The 22,295-nt window shown below is 40.1% G+C and overlaps 1 protein-coding gene across 1 annotated transcript in view; it reads left to right on the top strand.

Annotated features, from left to right (window-relative positions):
* znf608 (zinc finger protein 608) overlaps window positions 1–22,151 on the top strand; it is a 41,408-nt gene extending 19,257 nt beyond the window's left edge. The window contains exons 3-9 of the mRNA XM_058636037.1: window positions 3,997–4,084; window positions 7,717–10,186; window positions 11,122–11,599; window positions 12,349–12,515; window positions 14,307–14,454; window positions 17,136–17,192; window positions 18,512–22,151. Of these exons, the coding sequence (XP_058492020.1) occupies window positions 3,997–4,084; window positions 7,717–10,186; window positions 11,122–11,599; window positions 12,349–12,515; window positions 14,307–14,454; window positions 17,136–17,192; window positions 18,512–18,531 (3,428 nt within the window). The 3' untranslated portion in view covers window positions 18,532–22,151. The remainder of the gene's footprint in view (window positions 1–3,996; window positions 4,085–7,716; window positions 10,187–11,121; window positions 11,600–12,348; window positions 12,516–14,306; window positions 14,455–17,135; window positions 17,193–18,511) is intronic.
* Window positions 22,152–22,295: the final 144 nt, after the last annotated feature.

Genomic DNA, 22,295 nt, shown 5'->3' with positions numbered 1-22,295 from the left:
CTATATGTGGTTGTAGATCACATATTATAAATCTGATATGTGGCTCTGTAGTCGTCCACAAGAGGAGTTTGCTCATTAATTGCTGTGACCACTTCAGTATAGAGTAGAAACATATGGTGTTTTATGTTGATGTTGATGATGCATACAAAAAGACATCAGTATACACATGCCTGTCATTTGACAGGGCAGTTGTGTTTACATAAAAATCAAAAACAAGATACTAATAGTTATGAATGTGACTGAATCTGATCTGTGTCAAATCTGGTTTGAACAATGTGCCTGTTACTCTGAAATAAGTTCTACTAAAAGCCATGGTTATTCAGGGTGTTTTTTGTTTTCCTTTCTTCTTCTCTTTCTTTTGAAGCACTATGTTCAAAACAGTACTCAGTTTGTAACAGAATGTAGCCAATAAAATATTACTAAAATCTATACTAAAACTGGTTAAAGTCTAGACTAAAATAATTGGAAAAAAAATAAATATACAGGTGATGAAGTGCACAAAAGTTCAAACTAAAGTTTCAGAAATCAACATTCAGACAAACAACTTCAGCCTTAAGGTTGATATAACGAAAAGTGTTGAGATGTTGAGTGTTCCACGTCTAGACTGCTTGTTGGTAGCTGCTGCTGTCCTGTGGGGTCTCACGATCGACTCTCCTTTCATATGTTCATTTGCCTCCATTTTTTTCCTTCCCTTTCTTGTCAGCATTATCTCTCACTGTCTTTTGTTGAACCACTCCTCCTTCTTTATCCACACGCCTGCTTGATTAGCGACCAGGCTCATGTCTGATTGGTGCAGGTTATTTGAGAACAACAAGTTTCTCGGCAGAAGTTTCAAAATAAAAACATGTTTTAAGTGCAATATAAATACAAATACCTTATAGCTGTATTACAAACATGTTATAATATTGTGTCCCACACCACACTGTCTATCTAGGTTTACTAGGTACTTAAATAGTGAGTTGATGACCTCAGAGAACAGTTAAAACACTTTGAGAAGGGGCAAAGGCAAAGTAAAAGGCTTATAATGAATTATATGAGAGACCGGACCCTAAGGAAGGCGAGAAGGATGTGCAGCAGGTTAGTGTGAATAGGGAGGATTTGGGGAGGTGGAAGGAGTACTTTGAGGACAGATGCTATGTTTGCTTTGAGAGTGCTGATGGAGAATTGTAGAGAAGGCCAGAAGGAGTTGCTCTGTGTCTTTTTGGATCTAGAGAAAGCTTATGATCAGGTGCCAAGAGAAGAAGTGTGGTATAGTTTGAGGAAGTCTGGAGTGGCAGAGAAGTATGTGAGGGTGGTGCAGGACATGTGTGAGGACAGTGTGACAGTTGGAGTGATGGATGGGTTCAAGGTGAAGGCTGGATTACATCAGCTCTGAACCCCGTCTTGTTTGCAATGGTGTTGCACAGGTTGACAGATGAGGTCAGGTATGAGTCTCCATGGACCATGTTGTGGAAGAGAACCTGGAAAGGTAAAGGTATGCACTGGAGAGAAGAGGAATGAAGGTTAACAAGAGCAAGACACAATACCTCTGTGTGAATGACAGTGAGACAGGTAGTACAGTGAAGATGCAAGGATAAGAGGTAGTGGAGTGGGTGGAGACGGGTGTCAGGGTTGATGTGTGACAGAAGGACAGCAGCAGAAGTGAAACGGGAGGTCTACAAGATGTGAGACTGTTGTAGTGAGACCTGCTATGATGTATGGCTCGGAGACAGTAGTATGAGGAGGAGCTGGAAGTAGCAGAGCTGAATATGCTGAATATGTGAGTTTTGTTGGGAGTGACCAGGATGGACAGGATTAGAAATGAACATATTTGAGGGGTATAAGGTAAGTAAGAGAATCAAGGTTGAGATGGTTTGGTCATGTGCAGAGGAGGGAAAGTGATTATACTGGGCAGGAGGATAGAGGGAGACCACAGAAAAGGCGAGAACATGCTACAACCAAAACAAACAGAACAATGAAAGAAAGAACAAACAAACCAACAATAAACCAATCATCCAACAAACAGACAGAAATATAAACCAATGAACAAATAAATCAACCAACAAAATTAAGAACAAAGCAGTGAACCAATCAGATTCTCTGATTGTGGGACCTTTGTTTCAGAAATCTTTGAATCACTGCTGTTTCTCTTTTGAAAGTTGTTTATCTGCAGCTTACGTGACACAGAAATCAACATTCACACAATCAAGTGAAAACAACTTCAGCCTTCAGGTTGATTTTCTTAATAGTAACACGAAAAGTGTTGAGATGTTGAGTTTTCTGACTCATACAGTCTATAAATAGAAACACCATCAAGGCTACAGGGGACGTGAGAGTGACGAGGAAAAGCTCCCTTGTTGTTGTTGGTAAGGAGTCATTAAAAAGAGTGTACATTTATATAAGTTTTATTCTGTATCACAGTATGAGGATTATTCCCATCTGTTTACCTTTCTCTTAGGCCTTGTCTTTTCTTGTCTGGTGTCTGAGTGGGAGGGTGAATGTCTACTAAAATGACAAAATGAAATGATCCACAATATAGCCATCAAAATGTCATCAGTGAAGGTCTGTGATTCCATTTCTGGCTCAGTGTTCAACTTACTGTGATGTCATCCATTGCTTTGTCGGCTGCCATTTGTCCATTACCATGTCCATCATGTCTTTTTTTAAATGAAAAGGTTTAAAAGGTGACAGTTTTGCCACAATGTTGCTGATTTAAGGGCTACACGTGTGATTTGATTGAGCCACGATCACTTTTTCTGCCTTGAATTCAGAGGTAATCCTGCAGTGATGCCATATTTTTTATTATTATTTTTTTTAAATTGCAAATCCTGTAGGTGTCTTTGGTCTGTTATGTGATGTGCTCCCTACAGTGGATACATAATATACATGGATTGTGCAGTGAGTATGTGAACTGCCGAACTACAATCCTAATGCAACTGGTTGGTGATGCAAATGGGATATGAAACAGGAAGTATGTACTACAGAAGCTTTGATTTACTGTATGGTCTGATGTTTAACTTAAGATCCAACTTACCAATGACTGCAAAGTCTACAGTCATTGGTAAAATCATTCAGAGTATTGTTTACTTCAGGTTTAGTGCTTCATTTCACCTATATTCACAGAGCGGAGTTTTCCATGAAACTGAGTCAGTGCAGGTTTTTTCCTGTGATCATTTAAATTCAGTCAGTCACTAGAGGTTTTCCATCAATCAGAGTTTTCTTGGTTTCTGGAGCCAGGATTTTGTTGACAAAGACTCACATGTAACCCAGTTATAACTGGACTGCCATTGTCCAAATACAGTCAATGCACTAAGATTCTTGTTTCACTCAGTTTCATCTCTATAGTAAAGGTGTGAATGTGCAGAAACAAATAAAGTTCCATCATGTTATGTTGTAGAAATATCACACCATGCTTTGTTTGTAGCTTTCTGAACTATCTATTAATTATAATGATGAATGAAAAACGTGTGACACATGTTAATGTAAAGAGTTTTTTTTACACATATCTTCATTTAGTATTCCTGACTCCTCCTCCTCCTATGGAGTATTTTACTGTTGCAGCATCTGAAATAAAAGGGAATAAACTCAACGTGTTTTCCTCTGAGTATTTTCAAAATGTCAGACATCAGGCTTTAATTGAAGAGTACAAAGTCGTGTTGCACTCAAACCTTGTTCTTATGTCGTAATGTGTCTGAAATTTGATTTGCTTGGCTTTGCTGCTGGTGCATCACAAAATGAAGGTTAATGGTTTTCAAAAGCCAGTCTGAGAGTGAAGAAAAACTCTATCTATATCTGAGATTAATCTTTGCTTCCAGCCAAAACCTGAGAGGAATGATGATGACATCCAGAACAGTGTCACACAGGTTGTTATCTTTTTTTAAAGAATGTATCCTGCATATGTTGTCTTTGGTCAGTGGTTTGTTTCTACATTCAATACAAGATGCCACGACAACAAAATAAAGTAGGAAAAATGTTTTAATATAGTTCCTCTGTCCTGTGTGTGTGTGTGTGTGGCAGGTGTGCTGGTGGTGAATGTGACGTGGAGGAAAAGGACCTACGTGGGAACTCTGCTGGACTGCACTAAACATGACTGGGCTCCACCGAGGTAACTAACACAACAACACATCTGATCAATGATGTGTAAATATTATTCAAAATTTAGTGACGTGACCCAAAAACACAGCCAAGCTATTCTGATCATGGCTGCATCAGTTGTTGAGTATAATGAGCTGGACTAGTTTTTAGTGAGAGACTACTGTGATTACTGTCTGGCTTCGAAAATACTGGTATATCACCACCCAGAGAATGGCACATTTCCCAAGCAATTCTGACCAATCACAAAACTGTTTTTAAGCACTTAGCGTTGAGGACATGTTGAGTCTAGACTGCAGTGTGGATCAAAATGAATCAAACTAAGGTTAAAGGTGACATCGAATGCTTGTATCACACATATATGTTAGTTATGGAGGTCTACTTACATATATTAACTTGTTTTCATGGTTAAAAACCTCCTAGTCGCTGCAAACGAGCCGATCAAAATATCTCCTCACTGACGCTCTCGTCAGCCGCGCTGTTTCCGACCAAAACCACACCCCCAGAACGTGGACTGTGTTGTGATTGGCCAGCCAACGAGAGCTTTCCCACTGTCCTGTGATTGGCCAGGTACCTGGAAGTGACGGAATTAGTAGGCCAGCTCTCAGATACACAGCTCCCCCTCTGGCACGGTGGATGCTCTGCATCTCAGCAGCTACAACGAAAGTAGTTCTTCTTCTTCTGCGGTTGAATGTACGCAACCGGATGTGCCCGGACTAGTGCCCGCACCAGGAGGCGCTACAGTGGTGAGAGGAGTGGTGAGGATTTCTGGTGACATTATCAGCATATGGAAGCTCCGATCCGCTTCGCAGAGCCCAGGAAAACAATAAAACCCTATTTTCTCAGCAGTGGCTGAACTGTTTGTTCTGAAACTTTAGGGTTTCATAAACGTGGTAATGACGCAGATACACACACACAAACGCAGCGTTAATTGGAGCTTCCGGTCTAGGTCGCCTTTAACAAAATTCCGGTATGAAAAGTTTAAACTAAATGGCTAATGTAACCAGGTGTTCTTTTTCTTTTCCTTGTGTTTGGTGTTATTTGTTAGAAAGGAGTGTAAGAAGAATAATTTCTGAATTTCAGTCTTACTTGCATCACATCGTTTTAAGTTGTACTGAAGGACAAACCTGCCGATAAACCCACATTGATGAAAACATAATGTCCTAGATAATGTGTTTAAAGTGTTAAAATTAGGACACTGTTTAACTGCTTAGTGGCAGTGTGTCTCCATTATACTGTTTGTGTCTATATTTACAACAACTCCACTTAAGTCAGTGATAAACAAACTAAAATCTCACTCCACTGTGCTTAACTGTTATATTCTTATATGTGTTTTATTTACTAAGGGTTGTTTTTATTATTATTGCTGTTAAGTGAGCATAGCAATTATTTTTATTCAAAATGCTTTAATCTTGCTGAAATGATAAAATATTATAAATTTGTCCTAATACACATGGAGAGTGTTTTTGTAATTGCCGAGTGGAACTGCTCACAAGGCTGAAACCTCTCAATTATTGCTCCTGCATGCAAATGATTGTTGTCATGGCAATTACAGCTAAATTTGAGGAATCAGAGAATAGATTTATTGTTTTCCATTTGGCTATTTGTCAGTGGTGACTGAACATAACTTTATTATATACTTCACTAGAATGAAATGCTTCCTGTTGTTATCGTGTGTCAAACAGACTAAACACAAAATACCATAAATAAAAATGGTCTCAAAGTTTGGGCTTATTAAAAAGGCTGAATGATGGCTGCACAAAGTAGGAAAAGTCATTGTGACATGTATTTTGTGATGTAGTTATAATGTGCATTGCAATGTAAACGAATACAGGAGTTTTCAGTAGATTACCTAAAATCCTATTCTGGAGTGATTGAGATGTTTTTCATCTGCATAAGAATGAAAAACCTGATTACTGGAGCTAAATATTACAAAGAGCTTTATCCTGACTAAGTTTCCGAACCTCATAGGACCACGCTTCAAAAAACCCGAACTATCACTTCAAATGATCAGATTGATTTATTTTGTAGATTAGTCATGGCAGTGAGAACTGTGCATGTGTGTGTGTTTTGTTTGAATGAAGCGGCACAATAGCTCTTGCATCACGTGTGTGTCCTAATTGACCTTACTATTATTCTTGGGTGTCTCTGATGGCATGTGCATTTTCTCATTGCATTGACAATGCCTTAACAGTTCAATGTGCAGCCATAACTCAAAAATGAAATCTTCGGGGTTGCATCAGGGGCACTGCAGTGAGAAATGTCATTAAATGTGCTTTGTGAAAATACAAAAAGTTTCAATCGCATGTTTCCACATCTGCTGTGACATTCAGGGGCAAACTGATGTAGGAAAGTAATTACAAACATCAGAGAAAATGTGAGATACCATCGTTTTAAATCCACGGGGGTAATGTGATCTGCAGTCTGTTTTCTTAATAAGGTGATTAAAACCCAAACAGTTTTTCCAAGGTTAGAATTTATTCATTGAGTTTTTAACACCAATCCATCCTGTGATGTAGGGTCGTAATTAATGCATTAGAGAGCCAGCACAGATGCAAGGTTCAAGTCTGGCTTCGAAAATAGAGCCTGACACTGTGGATAATTATAAATAAATCAGTTTTCCACATTTTAACAGGCAGGTGTTTAGAAAAGCATCACCAGTGTTAAGATTCAAGTCACAGTATGAACAGCATGAAAAACTTCAAAGCAGAAGGGATGGCTTGTGAATGCATATGAAAACACAGAGATAACTGTGCTCTGTACATGTTTTCTTTATGTTGTAAAAAGAGAAGAAAGCAAGGTGCAGAGAAAAATCCATTTTTATTCTTGGCATCTGGGTTAAGTGGTTGACATGTGCCTCATATGAAGATCCATTATCTTCCGAGGTTTGGGTTCAGTTTGAGTGAAGAAGTAAAGTATACATACTACACTACGATACTGTATGACACAATAAGATGTGATATGATACAATGCAATTAACTAAGATTTTAATAGAATGTAATGTGAAATTAAGTGAAGCTCCAGCTAGTTGGACAGCACATGTTTTGGCGGTTTCGGTTGATTTTGAGTGGGTATTTTGTAGCCTACCTGCCACCAACTTTTTTTCTTCATTAGTGATAAATTGATAACATTTGTATAAGAATTGGGGACAAAATGGTCGATCATAAATAGTGCTGGGGACATGTCCCCAGTGTCCTTGGCATATCTAACGCCTATGATGCACTTGTGCCCGTACAATTCTGCAGTGTTCCACCTTGTATCATTTGCAGAGCTGTGAGATTGGCTTGGATGCTGCTCGACAGAGCACAGCACACAGATGAAGGTGTGACTGTGAACCCAGACATGTATGGCTTTAGTGTGACTTGGTTGCTTTTTTTCAGTTTGATACTGACCCAAGCCAAGAACAGTGCTAATCAAAACCCATTCACACCGGAGAGGCTTTCTGTTCTTTGTGTCCAAATCTAAAGGGAGGTTAATATAGTGATAGAATGTGATATGATATGAAGTGATTTGATACTTTAATATTTAATATACTTTAATACTTTTGACACAATGTGATCCAGCTCATCTATGTTCCTGTTGTCAGTAAGTATTCATCATGAAGAATTATCTTTAAAATCTGTTTGTTATTCTTCATCTGTCCAGGTTTTGTGAGTCTCCCTCCAGTGACCTAGAGTTGCTAGGTGGGCGTGGTCGGGGGAAACGAATGCGAATGGCCATGGCTGAGCGGCCCTGCATTGAGCCAGTCCCTGCTGCCAAAGTCCGAGGTCTATCACAGCACAGGAGCCGTGGAGGTGGTGTGGCTGGAACCACTGCACCTATTCACACCAAGGGACGGAGAGGTAGCCTCAACCTCATCAACAGCAACTGCCGAACTCCACCCTCTTTCTTCACTGTAGAGGAGATGAAATCTTCCAACAACAACAGCCTCTCGTCTGGTAAGCGAAAGAACAAACCACCAGCAGACCTGGACCTCAGCCTAGTGTCATCTGATGACATTAAAAATGGAAATGGGAAGCGGATTCGAGCCAAATCCCGGAGTGCCCCATCAACACCTCAGGGCAAATCGGACCCTTCATTCATGGATCCAGGTGGAGGTTGTGCTTCTTCACCACCTCCCCCTCCCATTCTCATTGACTGCCCCCACCCCAACTGCACTAAACGCTACAAGCACATCAATGGACTGCGCTACCATCAGACACATGCACACCTGGAGGCTGAAGAGCAGAGGAAACCTGAACTGGAGCCCATTAAGGATGGAGAGAGTGAGGAACGACTATCAGATTGTGAAGATACCATCAGCAACATAGCATATGACCTGTCAGACACAAATAATAGTAGTAATGCCAACAGTTCCTCTAAGAAACCTGCTCCTCTATACAAGGTGACCACAGTAGGGTCTCCTAAAAACAGGCGGCTACTTCTTAGTACAGACCACAACCCCATAGCTAACTCTAAAACCAGAAGAACCTCACTTCTAAAAGATGGGCTGATTGATGACCTCAGCAATCTGCCCATTATCTCTAACATGACTGTTGTTTTGGAGAACTGCATGGTCCCAGACAGGAACTCTATGGTAGAGATGCCCAAACTAGAAGCTGAAGGTTTGATTGACAAAAAGGGAGGTGCTTGTGAAAAGGGTAAAAAGGCCAACGGGAAGGTAGAGAAGCTGTCCAAGTCGCGGACGAACCGGCCAATTGCCCCAGCCCCCGCTCCACCCAAGCTGATTGCCATACCAAATGCAACATATCCCTCTAGTACAGCAGATACTCCTGCCTTACAGCCGCCCTCTCCAATGGCAGCAGTAGGCCTCACAAGTAAGAACCTTCCGTTAAAACCCATCAAACCAAAGCTGAGCATTGTTGTGGAGCCAAGTCTTGTCAAAGCCACTCTAGTTACCTGCAGCAAAGAGACCAGGAAGAAAGAAAAACGGAGGCTGAAGGACAAACATAACAAAGATGTACCATCCAGGATGCCGAATGGAGACAGCAGTGGAATCAAAATGGAAGATGGAGGTGGTGGATCTAAAATGGGTGTCAAGGAAATTTCTGGAAGTCTTCTGAAGGAACACCTCAGTAAGCAAGATATGATAAATGGACTTACAGAGAGCCAAGAGAGTAGGATGGCTAGTATCCGTGCAGAGGCTGATAAGGTCTACACCTTTACTGACAATGCTCCCAGTCCCTCCATTGGCAGTTCATCACGGCTTGATGCAAATGGTAGTTGCCTGGCAACAGCAGATAGCAGCAGCAAGAACAACAGTCCGGCCTACTCTGACATCTCAGATGCTGGGGATGATGGGGGATCTTCCGAGTGTCGCTCAGATGGACTCAGGTCCAAGTCTAGTTCCTCGGTCTCTTCTGAGATGAACTCCAATAGCAACCATGGAAACCCTAGTAAAACCCCACCTACATCATCTGCCCCATCATCAAAAGACTCCCAATCACCGTACTACCACAGCTATGACCCTTACTACCTACAGGGGTATATGCAGTCAGATAAGCAAAACAGCAGCAGTGTTGCTTTCCACAAAAGCTCTGCTCATGATGGCAAAGGGAAAGACAGAAAGGATGATGTTATTGAAGATGACAAAAGCTCCTCCCATGAGTTTTCTGACTCTAAGAAAGGTGAGGGGCCACCTCAGTCTCAGCTCCAGCTGGCTATGAGTCACACCCAGACTGCTTTGGCCCAGTCCCTGTACTATGGACAGTACTCCAGAGGACTGTACATGGACCAGAAACTGTTACTGGCCTCTAAATGCTGTGACCAGCCACCCAGTGTCAAGCAGAGAGGCGAGAGGGGACAGGGGTTAAGAGACAGTGAGGACGTGAAACATATTGTTGGGTGTTCAGTCAGTGGACCCACGCTTGGGAAAGGTCCAGATGGTTCCAAAGGGTGCAGTTCCAAACCAGTCCTCTCATACGTGGAGATGAGTGAGAGAGGAGAAAGGGGACAGAGTCTGAGCTTAAAGGCAGTGCACGGAGTTATGGTGGACCAGCACCAGGTCTTGATGAAAGAATGTGATGACATCAAGTCACCGTCTACTTCCTCTTCTTCATCACTCCACAACCCAAACAGTCAGGCAGATCTGGACTCAAATGTTACCTTTTCAAGTGTAAGTTTCTCCCTCTGCCTCTAACCTGCCGTCGCCGCTGATGGTGTAGTTGGTGTGCTTTAATGACCGTTGTGTCACACAGAGATGAATCGCACACTGTGTGCAGCTAAACCATTAGGTGCTTAAGACCATATGGCTTCTGTGGTGCTGAAGCTCTACTTCAGTCTTTTGAGTTAAATCAAACCCATGTAGTTTGTTTTGAGTGATGCATGAATGTGTAATTCTAACTTAAACTGTCAATGTGAAACATAAAAACACAAAGAAACAAAGGAATGCTTTCTTAAACATAACTGGTGGTTTTTATAGGAACTGCTTTTTCAGAAAGCTTGTACAGATTTTTAATCCCGTTATCTCACAGTGCATTTAACATCTTATGCTGGCCATGTTGGGTCAGGTAAAATGGTTGCATGAATGGAATGAAAGCCATGTTGGGGTTGGTTTGGTTGTGTTTTCCTTCAGTTTGGCCTAAATGCTGCAGTTGATCTTGTGTCATGAAGTGTCTTGATTCGTGTCATTGAGAGGGGCATCACACTCGTCACATCCCACCTCTGAATGGCCGCCTCCTGTTGAAACGTCATCCTTCATCAGCATCACACCCAGAGCCAGTGATAGGTGCTCTGTCTATGGCTCTGTTCACTTGAGTACACAGTGTTTCCTCTATAGTCATTCAGCAGCGGTGGGCCACCGCAATCAGAAATTCTCCACCTCTGCTAAAACTGAAGTTAAAAATTTGCCTTGCTTTCCCTCCAAAAAACACAAAAAGACAAAATGCTAGAAGGCTATTATTTACTTTAAAAATGTATTTAGTATTAGCTGCGACAGAGACTTGGACTGATGTTGAACTGACCTCAGAATGACTTCCACCCACCACTGTTAACAAAGAATTATAGGGGAAACACTGCAACTAGCACCAACACTTGTCCCCATCGATCTAGCCCTCAGACGGCCCCACCTGGGCTCACCGCCTTGCTCACAGCAAATACTCAGAGCTACAGAGTCAACATGGAGAGGAGGCTGAGGAAGGTGAGGCAGACAGGGGGAAAGAATGGGGAGCTACCGTGGAGCCTGCTGGAGCCAAGATGACCCAGGGAGGAGTAGTTGGCGGAGAGAGGGGAGGAGGCGTGGGCGGAGACACTAAAAAATCCCGGGTCCATGGATCCCACGATCTTCCACCTCACATCGATGCTGAGGACTCGGACCGGCTGGAAGGGCTGGATGATCAAGGTCAAGAGCCTATAGGAGGGTTTTCTGAGGAGTCCCAGAGTGCCCGTGCAGCAGTGTCTCCTCCAATGACTCCCCAGCAGCCCTACATCCAGTATCAGCACTCCTCCTACCAGCCCTACCTGACAATGTGTGAGAGCGGCGGGGGATCCTACAGAGGCGTGTCCCCGACACTAGTCCACAATTACCCAGGTAAGGGGCTGAGTAAAGATTATTTATTATTACATTATTATTATTATTATTATTATTATTATTATCATTATTGTTTAATTGTAGAACAAATACTTTGCAAAGCAAAGGGGTCTGGTTTACTGTTTAAAATGTCATATTTTACTTACAAACAAGACACAAAATATTGATAAAATTACACATATGTATAAGAAATGATTGTATTGTTTTGCTGAATTACTTAGTCTAGTGTCTATGAGGTTGAAGGGTTGAAGGTTTCATAGCAACCTAATTCCCAGTCCGGCCCACTGTGGCTTTTAAAATCTGTTGCTTCTTTTGTCTTTAAAAAAAGGGAAATATTTTAACACAAGTGCAAGTTTTCATTATTCCCAAATATATTAGAAGTGATGTTTGCAAAATGGGTATGGGTATGCCTGAGAACTTCACTCATCTGTGGTATTTTCCACTGGGGTTTGTGAATTATTTAGTTACTACTTATACCAGTTTTGTTTGCTATGTGAAACTCCTCTTACTGAATCACAGACCCTCTTAAAACTGTATAATCAATTAGTTTAGGTTTTAGATACCAAATGATTAAACACTGTGCAGGAGCACTGTTGCAGTAAAATACTTTTAATAGTGCAAATTCAGGCATCAGGACTATTTTTATCCAAAGAAAACCCCTTAGCTTGTTGCCTCTAAATTACAGAAAGAGTTCTTCAGAACAAAACATGAAAGTAGTGTTTCCCTGTGTGTGTGTGTGTGCCCATTAGGTTTCCACTATCCTCTGTATGGTAAGACGGCGGGCAGGGAGGAATCTGAGGTGATTCCACCTGGCAGAGGGGCAGTGAGCAGCAAGCAGAGCAGTGACTCCTCGTCGTCATCAGCCATAGAGCTGCTGCAGCAGCAGAGCCACCCGTACCATGGAAAATCACCTGCTGTGAGACACCACTCACTCCACTGCCACATCCACACTGCAGTGCTCAGCAGTAGCATTTAAAGGACACTTTTATACTTCTCACAGCAAAAGTGTTAGCTTTCCTACACATGACAAAAAGGCTGATAACACCACTGGAATACTACTAATATATTATATATATTAATATTATTATTGTTAAATGTATGTAGCACTTGATAGCAACACATTGAGTATCAGGCTGCTGTGACTTTTCAGCAGGTTCAGCATGTGAATGAGAAAATGGCTGGTAACTGTTAGGGCAAACGTTGTGTTTTGATGTCCATCTTCGGGTTTCTCCTTTTATGTGATAAAAGCAGACTACTGCCATCTGATCTGAAGAGATGTGGTGTATTTAAATGAGGTTGTGTCCTACTGTTTACATGCTGAATCCGTTTGAATGCCCTCCATGTCGCATATAAATCCATCTCGCATTAGAAAGGGAACGTTTTCACGAGCTGTGATATTTATTCTTTATTATCCCTAACCCTAGCATTACATTAATGTTACTTGCAAGCTATCATGTTGTACTGCCATGTTTGTACAGTAACCCTGTACTGGCTCTATGAAGGGGTTTTTCATGTTTTTATTCTACCTAAAGACCACCATAGTTTCTCATAAACACTAAATGGACGTGATGTTGCTGTTTGTTGTTTCAGCTTGGTGTGTACCAGCCTTGATGGTTACTACTTATAAAAAATGACAACAGTACTAATGCTTGATGCACTTTAACTGCAGCACTCGAAATTTACACTCTGGACAGCACATTTACAATGTGTTGTAATGACTTTATTGAATCAAGCAGGAATGACTTGACACTGAATGAAAGCTTCATTTTTGTTGCATGAACATAAATTATAAGCACAAATCAATAAATAAACCATTAAGACTTGGCACAGCTTTATTTATATAGCACCTATCATTCCAACATTTTTAACATAAAAATACACACAGTAAAATTGACAATAAAATAAAACAATAAAGTGAAGAATAAAATCCAATTATATGAAAGAGACAAAATAAAGACGTGGCATAAAAACTGCTGTGTTAAACTAAAGCACATCAATCACCAATTGCCAAAAAATGTATAAAATACTTTAACACATTAAATGTGAGAAGAGCAAGACAGCAGTGATATTCTGATTTCCTGCAGAATTTGTGAAACTAAAATAGGTCAAACTCATCTGCTATTTTTCACTGCATTGTTTTGTTTTCAGGGCATCTGTTGTTTTCCATATAGTTACAACGATAAATTCACCCATTCAATGGTCGATATGACCACTGCCTGCTTCTGTGTTTTTGATTGTTAGAGGTAATGTTTTTTTCTTTCTTCTGCCAACAGCAGCTGCAGCAATGATTCAAGCTGTCTCACATGTATTTTTCACCTCAAGTAAAATCAGAGGGAAACAAATGAATGCTTTGGGAAAGCTGAGTTTGAAAATACAATTTTTAACTGACTAATCTTATGTCTACATTACATGCTGCATTACCTCTTACTAAGTACTAAAGTAGTCAAAGTTGAAACTGCTGTGGTATTTGAATGAGTCAAATGTCCAGAGGCTCAGTCTAACACTCCCAAACCTCTAAAGTTCCTCAAGCCAAAAAAAACTCAACATCTTGTGATAGAGTTGAGTTGAACCTGTGCAGCTTCAACTTTACTGAAAGAGACTTTTTATTTGCTGCTTAGTTTTCACCTCAGACTTACTGCTTGTTTTCATTCAGTGTCGTTAATACACTTGATATCCTGCTAATGTGAATCCATGTGTGTTCCTACAGCCTGGCGAGAAGGGTTCCCCTGAGGGAGAGAGAGAAACAGAAAGAGAGAGAAACCATGTGTCGTTCGCTCGACACCTTCACACACACCATCACACTCATCTGGGCATGAGCTACAACCTGATGTCAGGGCAGTATGACATCTACCAAGGTATGACCAGACAATGCTCCACAAACACTCCCTGTGTGTATTTGAACTCGATATATACTTTGATGTGTTTTGTAACCAGATTGTATGTATTTAATCAGATTATATCTAAACCTTCCATTTACATGTGTCCATATTGAGGCATGATCACTTAAAGGTGACATCGAATGCTTGTATCACACATATATGTTAGTTATGGAGGTCTACTTACTTATATATTAACTTGTTTTCATGGTTAAAAACCTCCTAGTCGCTGCAAACGAGCCGATCAAAATATCTCCTCACTGACGCTCTCCTCAGCCAGGCTGTTTCAGACCAAAACCACACCCCCAGAACGTGGACTGTGTTGTGATTGGCCAGCCAACGAGAGCTTTCCCACTCTCCTGTGATTGGCCAGGTACCTGGAAGTGACGTAATAGATAGGCCAGCTCTCAGATACACAGCTCCCCCTCTGGCACGGTGGAGTCTCTGCATCTCAGCAGCTACAACGAGAGTAGTTCTTCTTCTTCTGCGGTTGAATGTACGCAACCGGATGTGCCCAGACTAGTGCCCGCACCGGGAGGCGCTACGGTGGTGAGAGGAGTGGTGAGGATTTTTGATGACGACATCAAACTACGGAAGTGCCGATCCGCTTCGCAGAGCCCAGGAAAACTATAAATCCCAATTTTCTCAGCAGTGGCTGAACTGTTTGTTCTGAAACGTTAGGGTTTCATAAACGAGGTAATTACGCAGATACACACACACAAACGCAGCGTTAATTGGAGCTTCAGGTCTATGTCGCCTTTAAACAAAAACAACAAAAAAACACCTTTTGATCCTATTTGTCTCACTCTTGTGAGCATTATACCTCAAGAACCTCTTGACGAATCCTTTTAAATTTGCTATTTGTAGCAAGTGTAGTTAAATTCCACTCAAAAATTAAGCTATTACATTTTGATGATCAAAGATATTTAGTGAAAGTCTTGAGGAATCCTGTCAAATTTGGCACAAATGTTAACTGGGAAATGAACTGATTAGATTGTTGTGGTCAAAGATCACTATGAATTCACGAATCCTTTTTTGCATCGTTAAAGTGTTGGTACAAATGTTCACTTTTGGTCGACTGAAGAACCTGAAATTTCGACTCAAAATCAACTAGCCGGGGGTGTTGACAGAGTCTGACTGTTCTGAAAGCGAAATCATAGCCCATGATTTCCGAAAATATACTATGTGAACTAGTGATATCAGCGCAAGACCAGTTGATGAATATTTAGATGATTTGTCTCTGTGCTTGTCCTCGCACAGAGCGACACTGAACATCGGAGCTCAGCTTCACGGCTGAGACACAAATAGATTGCTGCCATTATAAAATGAATCAACGATTATTAGACTAAAACATTGAAATATGCCAATTATATTATATTATATGTTTGTATACTCAAAACAGATGGAGCAACATAACGCAGACAAGTTAGCTTACCGTTTTATATGATATGTTTGTAGTCGAGCTGTAATATGCAAACTGCAAACTTAGCATTAGCCTTTTTTCCCGCCATCTATTTTTGTAAAATGCTGCCACACTGCCCATGTCATGACATGGATGTTAGAGGAGGACTGACTGCAGCTCAAAATGAAATAAAACCAATGGACGTTCTTTCATCTATCTGACTCTTGTGGGTTGGGCTAATCTAAAATACTGAAAACTAGGGGGGTGTTCTCTGAAGACACGCTGTTACCTGTGAAACAGGGGTGCTCTGAAAACACCCCCATTAGCACTTGGTACATTCCTCCAGATGAAATCAAATTAACCATAGACTGTATGAAATTAACATGGCAACAAATCGTTTTATCAGAATTTGAGTTGAACCAGAACATATCGACTCATAAATCGACCTGTTGACTGGGACTTTACGGCCCTAATATAGACTATAGTAATCATAAATGAATGCACACATACAACAAGGTAAGTTGCAGGAATGAAACTTGTTTTATATTTTGGTTTGAAGGTGATAACTCACAGCATTTGTATAACAGATTAATGAGAACAACAAAAACAAAACAGTCTTTTAAGTCTGTGTTTCGTGATCACTGTCAGTCCACTGTTGTGGTTTCTTTCTGAGTCTGTATGATGAATCCTTTCATGATGTACGACTCTTTGTGAATGTGTTTGGTCCTGTCGACCAGCACAGTGAGGATAAAGTGGTAGACAATGGATGGATGTTTACAGTGGTGTCATAAAAATATGTACTCTTCACAGAGAAAGAGGTGAAAAAGTGATGCTTTAAAGTAATACAGGGCAACAGGCAAATTTTTACTTTGGCTGTTTCTTCAGCCTCACATGTGGGACGCATCACGGGGTCCAGTTCTTTTACAACAGCATAGACCTGCGGCCATAGCTTCTATGAGCTCACCTTGTGGTGAAATGACGTTTTCAGTGATACCAGTGAAGTATAAACCTGACTTCATTTTATGTGACAAAAAATGTGATGCCGGATGACATCATTGTTTTCTGCAATGTTTTGCTGATGTGAGGAGTAGTGGAGGCGTCTGTGTGGTATTTACGACAATGTCATTACACTCGGCACTTGTGAGTCAAACAATGTAAAATAATGGCCTGTATTACTGCAGCGTTTTTACATTTATGTAACCACACAAACTGATTCACACTGACTGACATTTCCCTTCCTGGTTCCTCTGTGTTGAAGGGTTGAGCTCCAGGTCGCTGGTCTCCAGTCAGCATGTGTCAGGACACTCATCCACAGGTGAGCTTAAACAAACCTAGTGCTTTGTATTCACCTATGAAGACATGAAGACATAGGAGTGACTTTTTTTCTCTGGCTGCAGCGAACCAAAGAAATTGTCGACTTATGACATGAATTGACTCAAATCCTTTATTTTATAAATAAAAATCAACCTTAGAACAGAATGATCTGCAGACTTGTCTCATCTTCACACCATCTGCTGGGTCAATAAATCAAATCACTGAGACTGCTCTCTCGGGAGTAACAGCTCGCTGCTCATTTCCTTCCTGAAATGAACATTATTCACTCTGCAGTGTTTTCCATATAATTTCATCGCTGTGCATCCCGGCCTTTTTTGAAGTTGTGAAATAATGCAGCAGATACCTGCTGCCAGGCAATTAAACAGCATAATGTGACGATTACCATACCAGGGCAAAGACTGCAGTTATCGCAAGATAAGAACGGTGGAGGAAGCACAGAGCAACACAGAAACATAGAGAAAGATCAAATTTGGCTTTAAATCAGAAGAACATGCATTAATTATCTTCTTATCTTGAAATGAAACATAGCTTTAAAAACGTTCTGCACGTTTATAGTGCATTTCATTATCTTGTCTCTTTATCTCCATGACTCACTGATTTAGAAATTGAATCAAATCACGACACTGTTAGTAATGGATTTAAAAGTTGAATTTGACCATCATCTTTGGCATCATTGACAGAGCTGGCCCAAGGCATAAGCAAATGAAATGCCTGCTTAGGGCCCCCGTGGCCACTAGGGGGCCCCTAGAGCATTTTATATATTGTTTTTTATTTGTGCATGAGGATAACAGTGAGTCTTTTACACATTTTACATCAGACAAAAATTCTCCCAAAAGAATCATATAATTTACTGCTTTATTACTGACATTGATAAAAGGGCCCAAGAATCTTAATTTGCTTAGGGGCCAATGAACGCTTGGGCCGGCCCTAATTCTGAAATATCCTTTCAGAGTAATGTTAATCAAGTAATCTAAGCGAGAACTAGACTTATTTTTTAATATACATGTTTGGCATTATTATTCTCTCACAGCAGGAGTCTGGTTTTCTTCATTTCTTTATCCTTTGGGAACTTAAATAAAGTGGCAGAGCTTCCCGTTTATTTTACAGTGTGTTTTCCTTTCATTTAACAGTGAATCATAGGAGCTTGCCATCAGCAGATGCACCAAAGCGTCATCACTGTCACACCAAGGAACATGTTTGACATTTAAGGTCAAACATGTTTCACATGGGAAATAAACTGTCAATGTTTTGACCTCTGCTACTTCTTCCTTGCTTACCCTTTTCCTCTTGTCTCCACAGAGAGTGAATCAAAGAAGTAGGATCATGTGACCACGTCTTACATGAGGAATTTATCACATCAATTCCATGGTGTTGAATCAGCGTCGCCTCGCTGAGAGGCAGAGAACTAAATCAAACAAAAAAATAACTATTTCATTTCTTACAAATGACAACCACCTGTTTTATAACACCTCACCCAGAGAGGGACGGACGAACAGGTGAACGGACGACAGGATTGGCACCTTTTTGAAGGAGAAACTAGCTGTACAGATCCAGGATCAGACATTTGAAGTTTTCAGTTTTGCAGAGTTTTGACAGACAATGTGTATAAAACAAAACATCCCAGAGCGCGGCACCCTCAGCTCAGCTGCAGCCGTGCGCGACTTAATAAAATGCACATTTATCGTAGTGTATTCTTATGAAGATATGACTGAATGTAATGATTACTTAATTTATCCAGATAGTGTTGATTGTTTTTTAAACTTCTATTTGGAAACAGCATTAGGAAGCTACAAAGTCTATTATCCTCATTATTCTCATTCTGATTAATGAAGTGGTCCTCCCTCCCTCCATAGTGCTGACGCTACATTTGTATTACTAACCTGTTCTTGAGCGTAACCATGTTGATTGTATTGTCTTTATGTGAGAGTGAACCTTCACATCGACCTGCCCAGTGCCATGTAGGAGCCCAGTGGTGTATATATTCTGTACAGATTCATGGCCAAGCACTAACATGCTTTATCATATTCTCTATGTTGATCTCCATCAGCCCTGCAGGGGAGCAGCAGGCAGAGCAGGACAAACCAGCAGGAACACAACATCCATGTGTTTGGTGTTTAAATCATAGGTTTGTTCTTCTGACGTCATCAACGGTATTCTGAGACTCACTCTGTGGCATCTTTGACCTTTTCATTCACCATATTTCAACACATCCTGGTAGTCATGAGACTTCACATACAGTACTTAACAAATGTATTAGACCACTAAAACTATAATTTGACATCTTAATCATAGAATAATAATGTGCTTTACTATTTTTTTCCCGTTTGTAAAACAGTGTATTAGAAAATTCATGGATAACTATAATAATACCTATATTTTACCATTAAAAATATATTTTCTGTTAAAGAGCTTCTACATACTGATGTAATAACGATTACAGAAACATTAACTTACAAATGCTGTTAATTTAGGGCAGCTGTGGCATAAACCTTACATTGGATTGTGGTCTAATACATTTATTAAGCACTCTTTGCAGCTGTTAAATATTGTTATTATTATTACTACTATTATTATTATTATTATTATTATTATTATTATTATTAATAACAATAATAATAATAATAATAATAATAATAATAACAATAATAATAATAATAATAATAATAATGATAATTGCAAAAAGTAAATGTTTTGTTTCAATCTTACTTGTAAAATCTCATAAACATTCATGTGCCACAGACTGACAACTTGCCAAATTCATCATGTAACTGGTAATAACTTCACAAGAAAGTTTTCTTTGATATCTATTTTGAATAACAAGCCACACACAAAATACTGTGTTGCAAAATGGAAAGGCTAGAAAACCAGCTTGAAGTAAATGCTGATGAGATCCTGTTGGGAAAGAATGCATTCTGCCCCTGCTCCCATGCCTTGTACAAGCTAACTAGCTCATTGCAGAGCCTCTGATAGACAGAATGATCAGTACTGAACTTTTGATTCTCATTTCCACAAACTGGTGCTGCTGGTCATTTTCAACCACTGAACCACTTCCCAGTACACGGGTTGATCCATTCAGGTATTCCAGACAGCAGATCTTGACTGGACTCACAGGGCTGTGTGGGTTAATTTGGGGTTAATGAAATAAGTTGAACAAAATACATTTTCTGTATTATCATTTGTATCATCTAACCTGGCCCATGCTGACTGGAAGTTTTCAGAAATTGGGAAAAAAGGACAAGGTCAGGAAATCCATGTGATACTCTTAGAATTATATATTTGGAAACAAAACTATTCTTGTGGTGTGGAAAATGTAAGATTAGGTTGGCTGCATGAGATGTCATTCCCATCAATATCATCATTCACATTAACAAAACAAAACAAAAAACTAATAACAAAAAAAAAGCAAAATGTGAATTTCTTACTTTGATCAAGCTCAACCTAAAAACTAAAGACTTAGACTAAGACTAATTACTTTACTGTCAGTCTAATGTAGCAGCTGCATGACTTGCTGTATCATACCCAAAGTATCGAGTGTAGATGTAAGACAGAGAAGACAGTGTTGTTAATGAATGAGTTATAGCCCAGCTATGTAAACCCTGCCTCATTATTTGTTTGCGTTTGTCTCTACTACACATGCAAACATGGCAATTCATGCATCCATCGTATTATGTTGTGGGAAATTGGTTTTGACTGCAGCAGTTAGCTCTGTTGTTAACTCAGTCAACTCATGACTGGTTGACATAACATGCCATCATTGCTGTCTCCACTTTCTTTTCTTTTTTTCAACATTTTCTGCCATGCATGGATGTAACGTTTCCACTCGAAATAATGTTGATCTTTAACCAGACATGTCAACAAAGGACACGTCATACAACACAGATGTAACTGCATGCTTTAGGTCTAATAGGCGGTGAGGTGTCGGGGGGGCGTGAGAGGCAGGGCAGGACAACTCATACAGTGGTTTATACAGATAAATAAATAAAAAATGATCAGGTTCTCAATCGTGGGGGGACAGAACCACTGCCCTAACACTGTCCCCTACTGATTACATCTTTATGTAAGCATAGTGCTGATTTCTGTGACTCTGATAAACAGACAAAGGATATTCACAGCAGCCACTTCCCCTTGTACTCCTAGATTTTATTTACCCAGTTACAAGTTTGAAGTATTAATGGTATCATGATCACCCCCTGAAGTTTTAACTCCATGTTTTACACAATGTACTGTCCTACTGGTGCTACTGTGTTTTTGTGTATGAAACACTGGATAGGCTAATGTGGTCATCACATGGACCAGATCAGCTGCAAACCCAGCCATAATGCTAACATTAACCAATGAATATTCAACTTGTTAAGTTTTGTGCAAACTGGAACGCACATACTGTAACTCGGGTATGATGTTATTTCCTGTTCTGACTTACGACTTGCGAGGCAACTGGTATGCACTAATTGGTGACAGTGAACAATCAGCATGGTCCAGTTTGGCCAACACATGTTGCATTTACTGTCCCCTGATGCTGTATTCACATCACAAGGAATGAAAAAAATGTCTTTACAATCACTTATAAATCTTGTAAATGCAGCATAAGGTCAAATACACATCATTTTCTAAAGTCTCTGCCTGCACATTAAAACATTGGCTGAACTTTGTCTATCAGCAGCTCTGCCTCACTTATACAACACCTTACCTGCATAGTATCAGTGATCATTCTATTACTTGAATATAGTGCTATGAACTATGTTTACAAAATGCTGTCAACTTTTGGAGACACAGTTTTGTCTTATAAAGGTTGCTTGGTATGTTCAGTTCATCCACCCTGTGTAATCATTTAATAACACACTGAAGTCGTACATATATGAAACCTGCTGTTGCTTTTTTTATACTGTATATGCCTTAATTCATATATTTGGCAATCATGATTAAAGGACGTTTATATATATTCTTTGGTCTGTGGAGTTTTTTCTTGTTTATACACCTGATATTTTGAATTCTCACAGAAAACATTTAATGTTAGTTCTATTTATACCAGGACTTGTGTGTATAATTTAAAGCATTTCATGGTTGTTGACATTATCTTTATATA

The sequence above is a fragment of the Solea solea genome, chromosome 8 (genome assembly GCF_958295425.1).
Source record: "Solea solea chromosome 8, fSolSol10.1, whole genome shotgun sequence".
Taxonomy (NCBI): Eukaryota; Metazoa; Chordata; class Actinopteri; order Pleuronectiformes; family Soleidae; genus Solea; species Solea solea.
Note: the sequence above shows the minus strand (reverse complement) of the source record. Positions and strands in the feature narration are given on the sequence as shown.